This window comes from Phacochoerus africanus, chromosome 6 (assembly GCF_016906955.1).
Source record: "Phacochoerus africanus isolate WHEZ1 chromosome 6, ROS_Pafr_v1, whole genome shotgun sequence".
In the NCBI taxonomy this organism is placed as follows: domain Eukaryota; kingdom Metazoa; phylum Chordata; class Mammalia; order Artiodactyla; family Suidae; genus Phacochoerus; species Phacochoerus africanus.
Window position 1 is genome coordinate 42,610,680 of NC_062549.1, and position 18,020 is coordinate 42,628,699.

The 18,020-nt window shown below is 41.6% G+C and overlaps 1 protein-coding gene across 6 annotated transcripts; it reads right to left on the bottom strand.

The window, feature by feature from the left end:
* Positions 1-8,739: 8,739 nt before the first annotated feature.
* PDP1 (pyruvate dehydrogenase phosphatase catalytic subunit 1) lies at positions 8,740-17,737 on the bottom strand. Of its 6 annotated transcripts, XM_047783608.1 has the most exons (4): positions 17,573-17,609; positions 16,818-16,852; positions 13,663-13,724; positions 8,740-13,180 (listed from the first exon to the last, which is right to left on the bottom strand). In XM_047783608.1, exon 4 carries the CDS (start codon positions 13,134-13,136, stop codon positions 11,523-11,525), a length of 1,614 nt encoding a protein of 537 aa, XP_047639564.1. In that variant the 5' UTR covers positions 13,137-13,180; positions 13,663-13,724; positions 16,818-16,852; positions 17,573-17,609; the 3' UTR covers positions 8,740-11,522. The 6 variants fall into 6 exon arrangements, with proteins under 6 accessions (XP_047639564.1, XP_047639565.1, XP_047639561.1 ...); XM_047783609.1 differs by lacking the exon at positions 13,663-13,724 and having other exon boundaries at positions 17,573-17,737; XM_047783605.1 differs by lacking the exons at positions 13,663-13,724; positions 17,573-17,609 and adding an exon at positions 17,438-17,562.
* Between the last annotated feature and the right edge of the window lie 283 nt (positions 17,738-18,020).

Consider the following 18,020-nt stretch of genomic DNA (forward strand, 5'->3'; position numbering starts at 1 on the left):
GTTCCACTATACTACACCGGTTTCTGATGTACACTGAAGTGTTAATATTGTCATTCAATAGCAAGATAATAGTTGAACTTGATTATCTATTATTAAGATTTTCAAGTGTACAACAAGTTACCACAAATCTTAATATCTAAAACAACAAAGAGCTATTTCTGTGAAAATTAATACAGCATACCTCAGAGATATCGTGGGTTTGGCTCCAGATTACCACAATAAATAAAGCAAATATTGCGATAAAGCAAGTCACAAATTTTTCAGTTTCCCAGCTCATATAAAAGTTATGTTTATGCTATATTATAGTCTATTAGGTATGCAATAGCATCATGCCTAAAAAAACAATGTTCATACCTTAATTTAAAAATACTTTAGGAGTTCCCATCGTGACTCAGTGGTTAGTGAACCTAACTAGTAGGTTACCCAATGAGGTTGATCCCTGGCCTTGTTCACTGGATTAAGGATTCAGTGTTGCTGTGAGATGTGGTGTAGGTCGCAGACACGGCTCGGATCCTACATTGCTGTGGCTCTGGCATAGGCTGGCAGCTATAGCTCTGATTTGACTCCTAGCCTGGGAACCTCCATATGCTGCAGGGGCAGCCCTAAAAAGACAAAAAATAAAAATAAAAAAATAAAAAACCTCATTGCTAAAAATGCTAACTAGTAACTATCTGAGCCCTCAGCAAGTTATTGGAGCAATAGCAAAGATCTGAGGCTCCTCAAAACGCTAAAAATAGAACTACCATATGATTCGAAAATTCCACTCCTGGGCATATATCCAGACAAAACTATAATTCAAAAAGATACACGCACCCCTATGTTCATAGCAGCACTATTCACAATATCCAATATATGGAAACAACCCAAATATCCATCAACAGATGAATGGATAAAGAAGATGTGGTGCATGTGGTACACATATATTAGGTACACATATGTGGTACACGGTGGATTACTACTCAGCCGTAAAAAGAACAAACTAATACTATTTGTACAACATGGATGGAAAAAGAGATTTTCATGCTAAGTGAAGCAAGTCAGAAAAAGAAAGACAAATACCATTTGATATCACTTACACATGGAATTTAAAATATGAAACAGAAACAGACTCACAGACATAGAGATCAGACTTGTCGTTGCCAAGGTGGAGGGAGTGAGGGAGGGATTGACTTGGAGTTTGGAGTTAGCAGATGCAAACTATTACATATAGAATGGACAAACAACAAGGTACTACTGGATAGCACAGGGAACTATAGTCAATATCCTGAGATAAACCATAATGGAAAATAATATTAAAAAGAATGTATATGTATGTACAATGAATTACTTTGCAGTACAGCAGAAACTGACACAACATTGTACATTAATTTTAAAAAAGCAAAGTATTGATAAAGAGAAACAAAAACAAAGATCACTCTTCACAGATCGCCATAACAAATACGTAGTTCAAGAATTACCAAAATGTGGGAGTTCCCGTTATGGCGCAGGGTTAACAAATCCGACTAGGAACCATGAGGTTGCAGATTCGATCCCTGGCCTTGCTCTGTGGGTTAAGGATCTGGCGTTGCCATGAGCTGTGGTGTGGGTCACAGATGTGGCTTGGATCCCGTGTTGCTGTGGCTCTGGCGGACGCTGGTGGCTGCAGCTCCAATTGGACCCCTAGCCTGGGAACCTCCCTATGCCACAGGAGCGGCTCAAGAAAACAAAAAGACAAAAAAAAAAAAAAAAGAATTACCAAAATATGACACAGTGACAAGAAGTGAGCAAATGCTGGAAGGATGGCACTGATAGACTTGCTCCACTCAGGGTTGCCATAAACCTTCAATTTGTAAAAATGCAGTATGTGCAAAGCAAAATAAAGTGAAGCACAATGAAATGAGGTTTGTCTATAAATAAAAACCTCATTTAAAATGGCAAGGGGAGCTCCAAAAGAAGAAGATCTCATGCTCCACCAAAGTCAGTTTGCAATTGCAAACCCAACTTGAAGGGACAGACCTTTGCATCTCCAACAGAAAGAAGTTTACTACTACCCAGTAGGAGGAAGCATTTCTCTTTACCTGGCAACAGCCCAGCCAATGAAAGACTGTTGCAACTCAGCCAATGAAATTTCACTACACTTCATATACCCACTTTCCTCTAATTGGACTTCTTTGTTTATAACAGCCACTCCCTCCTCCCTCTATAAGAAATGTTCCTCTCTTGTGTTCTCCAAATTTGCCTGTGATTTCCCATAAATTGCATGTCCTAAATTGCAATTTTTGCTGTTCCCATATTTACTAGCAAATAAACTCATTTTTCTAGTAAAATAACTCGCTTCATTTTCTGAGGGTTTGAGTTTGGGAGCAGCTTTTCTAGCTCAGGATTTTTCATGAGGTTGTAATCATGCTGTCAGCTGGGGTTGCAGCCTTTGGAGACTTGACGGAGCTGCAAGATCCAGTTCCAACTTCACTTACACTGTTGCCAGGAAGCATCAGTCTCTTTCCATGTGTTTTCTCTACAAGGCTGCTCACAACATCTCCTCCCAGAATGAGTAATCCAAGAGAAAGAGAGTGAGAGTACCAAGAGAAAAGCTGTAGTGTCCTTTACAATCTGATTTCAGGAGGGACATCCCATCACATCTGCTGTGTTCTACTGGTCACACAAATCCAGAGAGCAAATTACACAGGGAACAAACAGCAGAAGGTGGGAATCATTGGGAGCCGTTTTGGAAGGGGGTTACCTCATATCCAAGTTACCTAAAACGATGAATGAGCCCCGTAAACATTTGATGGGTTGGACTGAACTAATTGGTGTTTGGCAATTCAAACCAGCTATCATGTTCTAAGACTTTGATGGGTGACTGCTTAGGTCACCCAAGATCAGTTGTCAAATTACCTCATACCTGAGTAGAGCTCAGCGGTTGTGCACCATGGTAACCAAGGAATCGAGAGGAACAAAAATATGACTGTGTTTGAACCAAACATACCAGTTTACCAACTGTGTGTGTACACACGTGAATAAATAATGGCAATATGTAAATCATGCAGATGTTCTTTTGCCTAACTACCAATCCCTCCTCATTTAGAATTAGTCAAGTCTCCCTCCTATGAGTGGCTTGAAGCCAGTTTTCAGCCTAGCTTGGTTCTGGCTGACCTTATTTTGAAATTTTTTCTCCCACCCTTGCCCCTACCAACCGTTGCATCCTATACTTGGTTGGCTAGTGTTTGCTTTCTCAAGTGTTCTGTCTCTAAATGTAGGATAACTGCAAGGATGCTGTGGTCATTGTGCATATTTGATCCTTAAAGAACAAGGATTTGAACTAGGCAGGTCCACTTATTACATGTAAATACTACAGAGCTATGTGATGTATGACTGGTTGAATCTGCCGATGCAGAATCACAGATACAGAGGAAACATGGATCCATAGGAACTGAGTATTCGGAGGGCTGACTGAAAGTTACACCTGGATTTTCTACTCCACTGGCAGATTTGGGGCCCCTAGCCCCCATGTCGTTCAAGACTCAATTACACTATTTACTTAAGCACTATTTACTTTTCTGTGACTCCTACCTTTCTACCTCATCTCCCACCATGGAGATGTCAACAGAAACACTGGTGAGCTGAGGAACTGCATACCTGGACACTGCAATGCACTGCTGTTTGTCGTCACTTGCCACACTCCATCCATGGGTGGCTCTATTCCTTATGTGCTAGACTAACTGCTGGGTTACATCAGTCTTTGCTGCTGCTTCTAAGGAGGTCTGCCTCGGCTTCCCAAGTGTTCAATTGCCTATTGGCCACTCAAGAGTCCTCAGGTCTTCTCAATTCCAAAGGCATAATTCTGGTTACATGGAAGGGCTGGGCAGTGTGATGTGGTCATTAAACATGCAGGCTTTGAAATACACAGATATGGCTCTGTTTGCCCTGTGATGCTGGACCAGCCACCTAGCCTCTTTGCATTAGGTAAAATAGAGAAAATAATACTTTAGTTTGTTTTAAGGATTATATTGGTTAGCTCCTGGCAGGAAACTGATTTCACCTTACACTCTTCGAATGAACAGATTATTCACAGAGGTGTGAGCAAGGATGAGAAAACAAACAAGGGTTGTTGAGGCACCCAGAGGTAAGGAGTAGCAGGAAGCCATTACCACCCCTAAGGAAAGGATGAAGGGAGGAATCACATGACCTGAGCCCAGCAAGAACTGGAATTGTGAAAGAGGTGCAGCCCTAAGGGTGCTATAGTATGGAAGGACACAGCTAGTGCTGGAAATGCAGCTTGAAGCATGGAGAGAATGAAGAGGAGATATCCTAGAATCTCTTTTTTTTTAATTTTTATTGGAGTATTGTTGATTTACAATGTTGTATCAGTTTCAGGTGTACAGCAAAGTGAATCAGTTATATACATATAATATATACAATAATGAATATACATATATATTATTTTTTCCTACAGAGAATGTTGGGTAGATTTCCCTGTGCTATAAGTAGGTCCTTGTTAGTTATCTATCTTATACACGGTAGTGTGAATATGTTAATCCCATCCTCCTAATTTATCTCTCCTCCCCAGTTTCGAAACCCTTTGGTAACCATAAGTTTGATTTTGAAATCTGTGCTTATTTCTGTTTTGTAAATAAGTTCTTTTGTATAATTTTATAGGATTCCACATATAAGTGATATCATAAGATATATGTCTTCCTCCGTCTTACTTCACTTAGTATGGTAATCTATAGGTCCATCCATATTGCCACAAATGGCATTATTTCCTTTTTATGGCTGAGTAATATTCTATTATATATATATACCCCATCTTTATCCATTCCTCTACTGATGGACATTTAGGTTTGTTTCCATGTCTTGCTATTGTTAAATAGTGCTGCAATGAACTTTGGGGGGGGAGTATCTTTCTGCATTATGATTTTCTCCAAATATATGCTCAGGAGTAGGACTGCTGGATCATATGGTAGTTCTACATTCAGTTTTTTAAGGAATTTCCATACCATTCTCCATAGTAGTTGCACGAATTTACATTCCCACCAACAGTGTAGGAGGGTTTCCTTTTCTCCACACCCTCCCCAGCATTCACTATTTGTATACTTTTTGATGATGGCCATTCTGACTGGTATGCGGTGATACTTCATTACAGTTTTGATTTACATTTCTCTAATAATTAGTGATGTTGAGCATCTTTTCATGTACTCAAGCATCTCTTTCATCAACCCTCCAATCACCTGCTGGTGTTATCCATTGGTTAAATGGAAATGGTAGTCAGGAGGTAAGTGAGCCTGGGAGCTGCAGCCTGGAGGGTTCAGCTTCCAGACACACAGAAAAGGGCAGGGATGGCTTAGAGAAGGGTTGAGGGGCCAGAGACTAGCTAGCACAAGGAATAAATGGGAACATATATAGTGTCCTTTCTACAGGACCTGGCACATAGAAAGTGCTCAAGAAACAGTAGCCATGGTTGCTATTAGTATTACTACGGCTGTGAGGTCACTGGTCTTTCTGGTTATATCTGAAGCCATCTTTGCCCCTCTAAGCAAGAGCCACAGGGATGTGACTTTACAATCACAAGGCTTGGTCTGCTTAATTTCACAACTCTGTTTTTCTACCGATTCCAGGGCTTTAATGATATGGTCTGTTTTCATCAGGCAAAATTAGGCTGTTTAACCTGTCCTCCAGTTTGGAGCAAGCAAAAATAATTTCTAAGCAGATTTCTTTAGATAAAACTGTCCATCTGGGTACCACAGATCCCTTTCCATATGGTCAGTTTCAAAGGCTCCTTTTTCTCTCTTATCTAATGAGCCAAGACAAAATGGCCATGCTAATGGAAACTGCTTTGCACTCCAACTGCTGCTGCTGCCCTGGCATAAAATCTATGATTTCATGAGGGCTTAAAAATGTTTTTAAAAAATCCTTTACCTTGCCACTATTCAGCAGGCTGCTGTCTTTCCTCTGCTTTGCTTTCATCCCTGTCATTGGTCCAAGGTGTCAGAGGATCTGATGCTCCCTGCCTCCATTACTGCCTCTAATCACACCACTCTTATTTCTCTCGCCTTTTCCTTTGTTTTTTTTCTCTTAGATCTCTTGCCACATTTCCCATTCTCAGCTTTCACGCTTGAAGGCTGGCCTCTTAGTCAACACTGCCAGCCAATCAAACTGGTCTTGTCCTTTAAGGACACAGACTGATTAAATCACCACAGGTGAAATAAAATCTTTAGTCCTTTGACCCTTCTTGGCTGCTTGTTGTGGCTCAGCACTCCAGGTGTGAGGTTTCTGAAAGGGTGGATATGATCACTAACCTCCCTGTACTGCAGTACAATTTGATTGTTTTTTCGTTGAGTGTGCGTGCAGGAAGTCAGTCAGTAAACTGGGTATGGCTTAGAAAGGCAGAGAAGTGTGACTCTAGGGCAGGATCTTACACCCCACTGCCCTTGGGGTAGGAAGGTGAACCAGCATGAATTATTGAGTTCTTTTGGAACTAAGTGCCAGGTACTTCCAAACAGCAGCTACAGTTCTTGGGGAGCCCCTGCAAAGGAATATTTCCCATTCTGTACAAAAGGAGCTGGGAAAGGGGGGCAAGGATTGGACAGGGACTGTTTAGCAAGTTTTACTGGGGGAAATGAATTGACATTTGGGGTCCAATTGACTCACTTGACAATTGAGCCTTTGAGGTCTCTCCCAAGGAAGTCATCTCCCCCAGGGCAGTGGGGCTAAACTTGTGAAGGGCCAATTTGTGTGTTGGTACTTTCTCCTATTTGGGGGAGCATTTGGAAGTTACCAGGCTAGAGGGTCGAATCAGAGCCACAGCTACAGCAATGCCTGATTCTAGCCGCTCTGCAACCTATACTGCAGCTCACGGCAACACCAGATCCTTAACCCACTGATCGGGTCCAGGGATCAAACTCAAGTCCTCATGGATACTAGTCAGGTTCATTACCATTAGAGCCACAATGGGAACTCTGGTACTTTTTTTCTTTTAAATATTAGTTCTCTGCAAAGGCAACTAGTTCAAGTTTTAGGAATCATTGAATCTTAACTATAAAATGAAACTATCATTAAGTTATTTCTCTGCATTTGGCTTGATAGGTTAACTTCTGATGAATAAAGGAGAAAACTTCTTAAAGTTCACTTTGGGCTTTTTAAAAATTGACTGTGTGTCTCTAATGTAAAATAAAGTGAACGCATAACATTTTTTATTCAATATTGTGTTGGCTTAGAGAAACAAAATCCATGGGCTCTAAAGAACTGAAAATCTTGGTGAACAAACAAGATAAAGTTCAGAAACTATTGGCATGATTTAAAACCAGATATGGGCATACTTTACGAACCTAAACATTGGCTGCCTAATTAAGAACCATAAATTGTGTGGTTCTTAAAATATGTGCATTGGATAATGACTATTAATGATACATGATATACATGAATTTCATCATTCTTAATGCATTTACTTTGAAGACTTATATTTGAAAGCTATTTAGAAGACAGTACTGTATAGTTAGGATTCAATCCAAGGTATACACTTTGTCCTAAGAACTGGGCTGACTGGATTTAACAGGCTTAAGCTTGACTTTCAAAGTAAATTCCGAATGGCACAAAGGAAGTGACCTTTATATTGTAACAAGTAAATTCTGATACCATGAAGATGTCTTCATTTACTCAGCCTGTCCAGGCCTCTTGGCTTGAAAATCTGAGAAATTCTATAATGGATAGCAATTGTTTTATGAAGTTTTTTTTATTTATGAAAAAGATCAGAACTAAGGTATGTTATCCTACAGACTAAGGATAGCACAGTTACTCAGACCCTCTTGCTATTACCCAAGGACAAAGCTAAAGCTAAAAGAACCCGTGTTCAGGTATATATTTCACTAGTGAACAAGAAAGCTCATTCGAGGCAGTACTACCTCAGTTTAATAAGCAGCAATAGTCTTAAATCACCTCAGTCCTTATTTAACAGCCTTTAATCCACTTCCTTCCTCAACCCTAATCCATGGCTGATGGTGATAAACCAAGATCAAAACCCAAAGTATAATTTGTCTTTTTCTTACAGGATAGTCATTAGCTTAATCACTTAATGAACTAAATAACTCAAGATTATCAGTGGGAGAGGTACAGAGAGGTCATTAGCAAAAGACCACCAAATCCCTTCAGAAAATCCCTCCAAACTTTTCCACCATGAAAACATTTTCATCACTTGTTTAAAGGGAATTTTGTTTTAAAACTCTAACCATTAAGGTACAGAACATCAAACTCACCTGTCATCATATTTGCAATATTAAATCTATATTCAACAAAATAGTATCCCTGGAAATTGGGTTTTTTTGTTGTTTTTTTGTCTTTTCTAGGGCCTTACCAAAAGCATATGGAGGTTTCCAGGCTAGGGGTCTAATCCGAGCTACAGCCTCTGGCCTACACCAGAGCTGCAGCAATGCCAGGATCCGAGCCGCGTCTGCGACCTACACCACCGCTCATGGCAACGCCAGATCCTTAACCCACTGAGCGAGGTCGGGGATTGAACCTGCAACCCTATGTTTCCTAGTTGGATTCATTTCTCCTGTGCCACAACGGGAACTCCCCCCTGAAAGTTGTTAATTTAAAAGTTAGCTTTAAATTGAGAAGAGAAGGGGCACTAATAATGTCCATCAACAATGTGTAAATTGTGATATACTCATACTACGGAATGCTACCTTGATAGTAAGAGGCTAGGAATACATTCAACGACAAATGAATCTCAACAACACTGAAAAAAAATCAGACACAAACGAGCACATGTTGCATGATTTCATTTGAATGAATTTCTAGAACAAGCAACAAAATCTATGGTGACAGAAGTGAGAACAATGGTTCTGTGGGGAGCGAGTCACTGGAAAGGGGCATGAGGGAATTTTCTGCTGGAGCAATAGGAAAGTTATTTATCTTTGTTGGGGTTATGGTTACCAAATCTCAAACTACACATTTAAAATCGGTATATGTTATCGAATATAAATTTTACTCTACTTGTTTTTTCCTAAGTACTATCTTATCTAGCAGATCCTAAAGTTAAGTATAATCTGCCACCATAGGAAGCATCGAGTGATTTACAATTAATTAAAAACCAACACAGGTCATTCAGAAAGCAGATATGAAGCTTTAATTCACTGTGGGCATTTCTCTGACCATTCTCTCTATATATAAACTTTTCACATTTCTTCACACAGATACATCTTTCATAAGACAGCTTTTTTCTCCAAGTACTGTGTACCATAACACCACTCCATTAACTAGTTAAGGGCATATTATAAATACCATGAGCCATTGATTAAATATAGAAGTGATACATATGTTAGAAAATTTAAATTTTAAAAAGTTTAAGAAAGGCTAAATACCATGAAAGTTCACACATTTTTAATTCTAGATATCACATCACAGTGACAACCAATTACAACAAAATTCACAATTTCTTTTCGATGACAGTACATTCAGATTTCTAACATTCAATTATTCTGGTTTCCACACTATCGACTCCACATTCCATTTTCATTTCTACAGAGAGTAGACAGGCTTTTGGACTGCAGACCAAATTTCTTGTGTAATAATAAGAATTACTGTCTTGGTCATGACCACGGTATACATACTGCACTACACAGAGATGAAGTTTTAAGTATAACATGGAACTCTTCAGTAGTGGTCTTCAAGAGAAATTTAAATACTGCCGGAAAATGAGTTTTAATTGCTACTGCATTCTACATATATTTCATTAAAAGATGAAGTCTCTGTCAAACATTTATAAATAAATGTATGGTACAATAGCTTTCCCCTTCCAGAATACTGCCTGGGAAAAAAGTTCCAAGCTGACTAAAGGGGATAAAAAAAGAAAAAAAAAATAGGCCTCAGAAAACAAACATTATATGATGTTCTGAGCTGTGATCTTCCTGAGTCTATTTTCAATTGGAACAAATTTTTTTGCAGCCAATTCTGCATCACTTCAGTGTCCACAGTTCAGAGGAAATCCATGAATATCCAGTTAATATTTGACAGAAATCCTAAAGGACTCCTAAACACCCCTTGACTAATAACACAAGGGAAACTGATCATGTTTTGTATTAAAATCTATGTGAAAAATCAAATATAGTCATAGCCATTCTTTTAATACTGATGCTAGAATTAGTGATGAAAATATATGCACAGCTGTACATGGATCACCATTAAACACAGGAACAAAACGCCACTTGATGCATATCAAATAAGCTCCCAAAAAGCCAATTTGAATTTTTTTTTCCATTTACTTTGATACAGCATTGGAAGGGACTGCATATAATTATGGAGACTGCTGCAAACAATACTTGATGCTACGAAGTGTTCCATTAAGCATCAGGCATGCACAATAGTTATCTTTAAAAATTTCTCACATGTATATCTTAACATTCCTATTTATAAGCTACATTATGTATAAAGCATTTAGCAGTTTTTAAACCAATTATTTTAACTGACCTACATCTAAGTGGGGAAAAACAAAAACTTCCTCTCCATCTCACACCTGAAGGTAAAATTAAACCTTACTTCCCCCAAACTATATATTTAAATGTATTTTATGTATGTCACCCTTACAATTCCAAAAGTGATGAGAATTCTTACCACTACTAAATTAGAAGTATGATTTCTCAGCAGCAGTCTACCCACCATACACTTAGAGCCTGCCAAGCTTTGGGGAATTACATGATGAGAGTGATGTGCTGGGGGCTTTAGATGACAATAACTGAAGACATCAGTCTCTTCTCTTTATTCTGGATCTTCCTCTTTTAAACTAAATAAAGCTTTTCATTAATACAAACTTAAAAAAAAATCCTTTTTTCCTAACATCAGTAAGACTGGATAAAACTAAAAACCTTTATTGTCTTCAAGTGTGTGGCAAAATAGAAAATGTTTCAATTACATTAGGTAAGCAGGGGTGGGGAAGGGAGCAGTGTTTGTTTTTTCCATTTAAGAAGCATTCCCGTCAAATAATCACACATACAAACTCAGACTGCTTGGTTCTCGGTCATTTATGGCTTAAAGTATTGGATTTGAAAACTACTTCAGGTTAAAATATATTTATATGAATAATGCATAGATTGTATATCTAGGAAATCATGCAATAAATAACTATTCTCATGTACACTGGAATCTTGGTGATGAAAGGGATCTGCAGGTGTGAACAGTGATGTTTTTTCCTTTTACCAGGAGAACATGCCCAGCAAGATCCTTGCTTTTGGCCTATTCCAGATCCTTTCTGCCAGGTCATCCTGATCTTCTCGAACTGATAAAAGAAGCCCAGGTCACAAGACATCTGCAGAAAGGAAGTAATGTTCCTCAACTGCAGGTGCTGTGAGGTCTGAGCTAAGCAGAACCAGACTCTGAGGACCCTGCTGCCCTGCTGCAAAGTCACTGTGGACTACTTGACTCGCTAGAGTATCAAACGGGGAAAAGCTTAGATGACCCACTGGAAATGTTTATTATATTGGCATCTTTTAAAAATCTCTCTGCCCTTTAAATCAGTGTCATTTGAGAACTGCCCAGGTAAGACACACCCCCTACTCCTGGTTTTGATATGCCCCTACCACATGAGAATTGAACTGAACTACAATGATTGTGATGTCATCTCTGTACATCCGAGCAAGCTCTTCAGGAAGGCTAAGCATTTTGGAGAGGCGCTCATGGTCAACAGCCCCAAACTCGTTGTTGCCCACAGCATGGCGGATAAGATGGGTTGCAGCATTCTGATCCTCAAAGACTGATGACATCTTGGCTCTCCTTTCTGTTAAAAGGCCATGCATCTGCCCCAAAGTCACCTTATAGCCACCGACAGCTATTGGCTGTTGGTGATGCATGCCCGTCAGGTACTCACCCACAATCCTAACCACATCCTGCCTATGCATTGTCTCCCACAACCCGTCAGTTGCCAACACCAGGAACTTATCCTGTGGCCTTAATCGGTGGTAAGTTACCTCTGGCTCAGCGGTGAGATAAGGGGGCGTGTAATAGTTAGGAGGAATAAACTTGGTGTATTCGTTGTCATTCAACTGGTCTGGGCCAGATTCTATCACTCTCTTTTGAAGGTCAATGCTCCACTTGAACTTTACGTCTCCAAAAGCCCTAAAAGGCATCAGCAAGCCAAGCAACCGATCTTGCTTCACCACACTCTTGGCCTCATTCTTTGGGTGCTCCAATTTCAGACGTTCCACTTCTCTTTCATTCTGGGCATTGTGGTCATTAGACAGAGTGACTGCTGACCAAGAGCCGTCCTCTTCCTGCACACCCAGCATGGCTCTGCTATCGCCAGTATTGGCCACGTGAAGATCAACGCCATCCACATGGGCCACGCAAGCTGTGGCCCCAGAAAACGCCACTCGAAGCACCAGATAGTTGAGGAAAGAATTGGGATCACCAACTTGAGCCTCCAAGGAGATATCGTTATCAAGCCTCTTAAAAGCATTAATCAAGGCCTCCTTAACATTGATATCACTTGACTCCCCAGCATTGAGGTCTATAAGCTCTTGCCAGTAAGTCCTCAAGCTGTTGAAGTATAATTTGGATGCCTCCTTACTGAAGTAATCATTGGGATGCTTGTGCCACTGGAGAATGGGGAGCAGTGCTCGACCACTCTCCACTGCATTTTCGATCTCTAGTAAAGTCTCGTGGGGTAACAAAGAGACAGCAATATAATAAAAGAGTCTTTCACTGACTGCCTGGGAGCAAGCACAGCCTGCATGGCCATCAAAAACCCCCAAAAGCATCCCTCTAGTCTGCAAGCAGGTTGCTGCACTTCTCCGGTCCTCGATGGGAGCATTCGCAGGCAGCTGATTGCTATCAAATCCAAGGACAGAACTGACATTTTTGCCATCAAATTCTGGCACTTTGAAACTGTATTCATTAGCTTTGAGGATGCTATTGACTTGTGGAGGTGTGAGGTAAAATTTCTGCGGTGTGGACGCATATCTCCTTCCTTGGGTATACTGCCACCAGCTCTCCTTTGGCCGGTAGAAGGTAGCATACGCCGGATGGGGCGTGTATCTCAGGCGACTCTGAGGAATGTAAGGGGGTGAGCAGCAGAGATGTTTGTGGTGGCAGTAACACGCAGTGCCATAGATTCTGCTCAATTCACAGTTACGGATCAGAGGGAAAAACAGCTGAGCTGGTGCTGGCATGGCATCAGAGAAGACAGGCAGGCTGGAACTTCTGATTGGGGTTCCTAGACAGCAATTACACAGGTACGCACAAAGAAAAAAGTTACATTCAGACTACTTAATCTAGTTGTGCTTTCATAACAAAAATTTAGCAGGTGAATCTACACAGTCCCCGTGCTAGGAGGCACTACCTTCTACACACAGGACATGGACTATTTCCATAGGATGTATTCTGCTAAGCAAACCTCCTGATCACTTATGGAGCCAGGACTGAACTGCAGTCTGGCTTTACTTTTCTCTTTTCTTTGCATTTCTTTGTGTAACACATACTGTGCAGAATGTACAACAGATCTGGTCGGGGAGAGCGGAGGAAATGAAGGTTATGTAACATTATGCAGTGGCAGTCTACCTGGCCAATCACCCTTCTCCGTAGCTTTAAAAAAGGATCTCCTTTTTTTAATAGGGATCTCCTATATTGCATAGGGGCTTCTCCCATTTTTGAAGATCCTGTTTTCAGGACTGTGATCAATTGTTAGCATTTGATTACCTGTGGCTATCACCAAAACAGTGTTAGGATGCAACTCCACTCCATGTGTATTCACACGTTATCTGTAAATTATATACATATTACTATGCTAAGATGTTTATTATAACATATACGAGAAAAATTTTACATAATGAATAAAAATAGAAGTTCCAATATGCCCTCTCTGCATCCCAGAAGATGGTCTTGCAACAATGCTTCTCTAGATCACTGTGCCAATTTGGCAAGTTTGGAGGAACACAGGTCTGCCATCTACTTGCCACATAATCCTGGAAAAGTTGGCTCACCTCCTAGAGCCTCACTTTCCTAAGGTGTATGTGAACACATCAGAGCAGACGCTATCTGAGGCCACTTCAGGGCTCCGTTATAAAAGGCTTTGAAACCACATGCAACTTTCATTTATTCATTGTTTAATTTTACTGTACCCTCCGTGATTAAAAAAAAAAAAAGTATTCTAGTAGTTCTAAAACTTTGCTAGTAATGTAAGTGGCCTCAGTTCCAAATTTAGGTTACTTGCTAGTATTTTCTTCTGCTTACAAGAGAAAGCTACAGAAATCTGATTTTTGTCTATTATGGATTCCAAGTAGAATTCAACCCTAGAAAAATATTTTGTCTTACATTAAAAAAAAAAAAAGGTATCTTATTTGCCCTTTAGAGTTAATAAATAGTGCATTAGTAGACTAAGGTTTCGATTAAAAATGTATAGCATTATAATCATGATACACCAAAATCATACCACTTACTATGTGACACTGAAAATACTTTGCTGGGCATTTATTTAGAAAGTGTAATGACTGTGTATCATTAATGCAGGAAATTTATACAAAAGAAAAAAATCCCTCTTCGTCCTCAATAACATATACTTTCCCTGAATTCCGAGGTACTGCCTCAAAGCATTCATCTGGCCTATAAATAAACTGGCTTTAGAAATACTGTAAATAAGGAAACAAATGCAGTAAACAAAAAGGAATGAGGAAATAAAACCAACTGAGTATTAATGTCAAATACTCCTTTCTAAGGCTCAACACAGTAAGAGAAATCATCACAAATATTAGAGCGTGTTAGCTATATAGTCCATTATTTTCACGCACCCTCTTTTAAGAATATTTAGAAAAGTGGTAAGTAGAATGTGGTGGTGGGGAACAGAGAAAACACTGAATAATGACTGATTTTTGTTTGCTTCTGTAATAAGCAATGAATAAGCCAGTCATACAGAACCCCTTCGACAAGTGATAAAAAGTACGATTACTTCAACAGCACTATTTAAGAAGGAATTTGTTCACAACATTTAAGGTAAGATTAGGCAACGGAAGGTAATGATCAGAATTTTGGAAATAAGATCAATAACTAAATAAGCATTCTGAAAGGTACTAATGAAAAATAGAAATTCCAGAAGAACAGGTATCTATTAAGACTAACCATTTAAATAACAGCACTTCAAACTGAATACCTGAAAGTCATCCAAAGGTTAAGTGTACATGACTGAGCCAGGAGATGTGCTGAAATGCTGGGCCACATGACACTGGCTTCCAGACATGAACCATATCTCTCGCTAGGTTTGTATGAAAAAGCACATTAACTCATTTCATACTTTGCATAAAGATCACTTTTATTATTAAAAATGCAAACAGATACCAATCATAATGAAAATAAATTCTCTGTAACTTTATATATGTTTGCATTTATGTTTGTTTTATTATTTTTTTATTTCCTGGTACGCTTACTTTAAAACCTAAGAATCTCAGAGGAAAAAAATATGTGTGTTTCTGCATGGCCGGTAGATTGAATCAAAGTACTAAGTGCGTGTGTGTGTTTGAAGGGGAGGCTTGACAGATAGATACAACAGCAGGATTTGGCTATATGACGTCTTCCAGGAAACCCATACTTTCCTTAAATTTCCTTGTTTTGACCATCCTCCTGCTTTTGTAATTGACTGCAAAATGAATGAACTTTTGTGGCAAAATAACTGATTCATACAGTAGATGCTCTGAATAAGACAAATTCAAACATCAAGCACTCGAATAACACACATTTTCCCTTCAGACATAAATTCTCAAGATTAAAAACAAAAAAGCAGAGAGTGAATTGTATCAATTCTATCTTTCAGTTATTCAGGGGCTTAGCATATGGACTGAGCCTCCCAACGTGCCTCCAAAAGTCAAATTCTTAGTGAAGTTACCTACCCAGTGATCAATGAGCATTCTATCACCACCAGTACAGATGATATACTTGCTCCATCAGAACAGTTATCCAAAGAAGTCAAAGTATTTTCAAATGCTTTCATAAACAGTAAGTGAGCATTCAAAAATTCTGAGTATCCTTCTGAATATCCTATGCTTCAACAACAAAACCTCATGAAATCAAAACTTTTGTTGACATATAGCTAAACTAACAAAGCAGAAGGCTCCTGATTAGGCAGTAAGAAGGGCAGCAAGGTACAGCTGCGGTAAACTGAAGCCGTGTCAAATTTTCAAGTTGTTTCTGACCACAATTTCACTGAAAAGTTCCTATCCCATGATCCAGACTTTGCCACCTTAAATGCTATATGGTATAGCATAGGAAGATTTTGCCAATTTTTCCAATGACTAATAAGGAAATATAAACTTCAAACAAACCCAGCAAGAGACTCATCCATTCTTACTGATGCATTCAGCAGAGCTTGTGCCAAGAAATGATTCCACTTCATCAATAAACTCCCAGAAGAAATTAGAGAATTCAATGCACCGACTCCAAACATCTTTAGCTTTGCAAAGCTTTTGGTGTAAATGGGGGGAAAAAAAAGCTATACTAATCATTAAATGTGTCAGAACCCCAGTTTATGTAATCTGATTGCATTAAACACCCTGCATCAAGACACTATGATTTTTCAGCATTTTGGGGCAATGTCTAGCTATTTCACAGCTGCCGTTGTCTCTACATGGATGCTTTCGTAAGACACGAAACCCCAAGCCAGCACTTGTTTGATTAGTTTCCTTTGTCCCTACCTGAAAATTGCACTCTATAAGGCATCAAAGCTATCCTGGTCCAGGATGTCTTTTCCCCCTTTCCTATCTACCTTACCTCTTAATTCCACGCCGACCCACCTAAAACCATCCACGCACAAAATCAGTCATCATCCTTCCCGGGTACCCAACGCAGGTAGTTAAGTGAATACCTACCAATTCGTCTGGGCCCGGGACACACACACATTCTCCTGTCATCACAACACGGAGCCGACAACATCCACAACCCGCGCGGGCAGCAGCAGCGACAGCAGCACCGGCCCATTGAAAGCAAGGCAGAGATGCTCATTAGAATAGGCGGCGGCAGGGAAGGCGGGAGCGGAGGAGGGGCGAGGTTTCGCTCCAGCCCGGTGAATGGGGCTAGGAGGGGGGAAGAGGACGAAGGAGGAAGAAAGGGGTGGGGAGAAGAAGGAAACCAAACCAACAAACCCACCCCGAGGGAGAGGCAGAGCTACAGCCGGAGGCGGCGGGGGCCGAGACGCCGGTGGAGGCGCGCCCCAGGACCGGCCCGTCCATCCAGCTCGAGTGCAGAGCCCACAAGCGCGCGGCATTCTCCGCTCGCCCACGCCGCGCCGGCTTCAGTTCTGAAAACTGGGAGTCGGCCCGCGGCGGCTGCCTGTGGGGACACTCCCGCAGAGACGCCGCGCCACCTGCGCCGCACCTCCCCGCAGCCCACCCTCCCACGGGTCCCCACGGCTCCCGAGGCGCTGACAGTGGGTACGGCGGGCCCGCCTCCCACCCCGACCCCGGGGCGGCCCCGAAGCCCTCGCGCGCACCTGGGGCTTCGGGGCTCGTCCCTCCTCACGCCCGCAGCCGCCGCTCCCCACGCGCATTGGCCGCCCCCTCACAACTTTGGGCGGGTGGAGGATTCCGGACTGGACGGCTCAGGGCCGGGAGTAGGGAATACCAACCGGGCACAGCAGGGGAGGAGTCGCTTCTTCCCGACAAGGAGGCGGCCGCAGCGGCGGCACCTCCCGCCGTTCCTTCCACGCAAGCCGGCGCAACTCCCGGGAGCACGGCCCCTCGACCCAGAGCGGCCCACTCCACACCCCTGCCCCGCCGGGCCACCACCCTGCCCCGCCCGCACGTTCGGGCTGGAGCGCCTCCCGGCTTCCGATTGGCTGCGCAGTGGCGAGTGGGCGGGGAGGAGGAGAGGGGGCCGCTGCCGAGGGCGTGGGGGCGGAAGAGCGGCACGCTCCCCTCCAGCTTTGTGACGTCATGGGGGTCAGACAAACCCTTCCATTCCGCGCGAGCTGCCCATTGGTTCTGCGGGCGCGCCTCACGTGACTGCGCCCGCTGGCAGCCTGGTGAAGGGTGGGGCTGCGCGGCGGCTGCAGGGTTGGCTGCAGCGCCCGTAGG

What these genes read in the sequence shown, in the direction of transcription:
- PDP1 (XM_047783604.1), bottom strand. Translation starts at nt 17,177, where the DNA reads ATGGACGGGCCGGTCCTGGGGCGCGCCTCCACCGGCGTCTCGGCCCCC. An exon ending in AGCTCTGCCTCTCCCTCGGG is followed by an intron (nt 16,853 to 17,094) that starts GTGGGTTTGTTG and finishes TTGTGATGACAG; the next exon opens with GAGAATGTGTGTGTGTCCCG. An exon ending in TCCCGGGCCCAGACGAATTG is followed by an intron (nt 13,181 to 16,817) that starts GTAGGTATTCAC and finishes ATTGCTGTCTAG; the next exon opens with GAACCCCAATCAGAAGTTCC.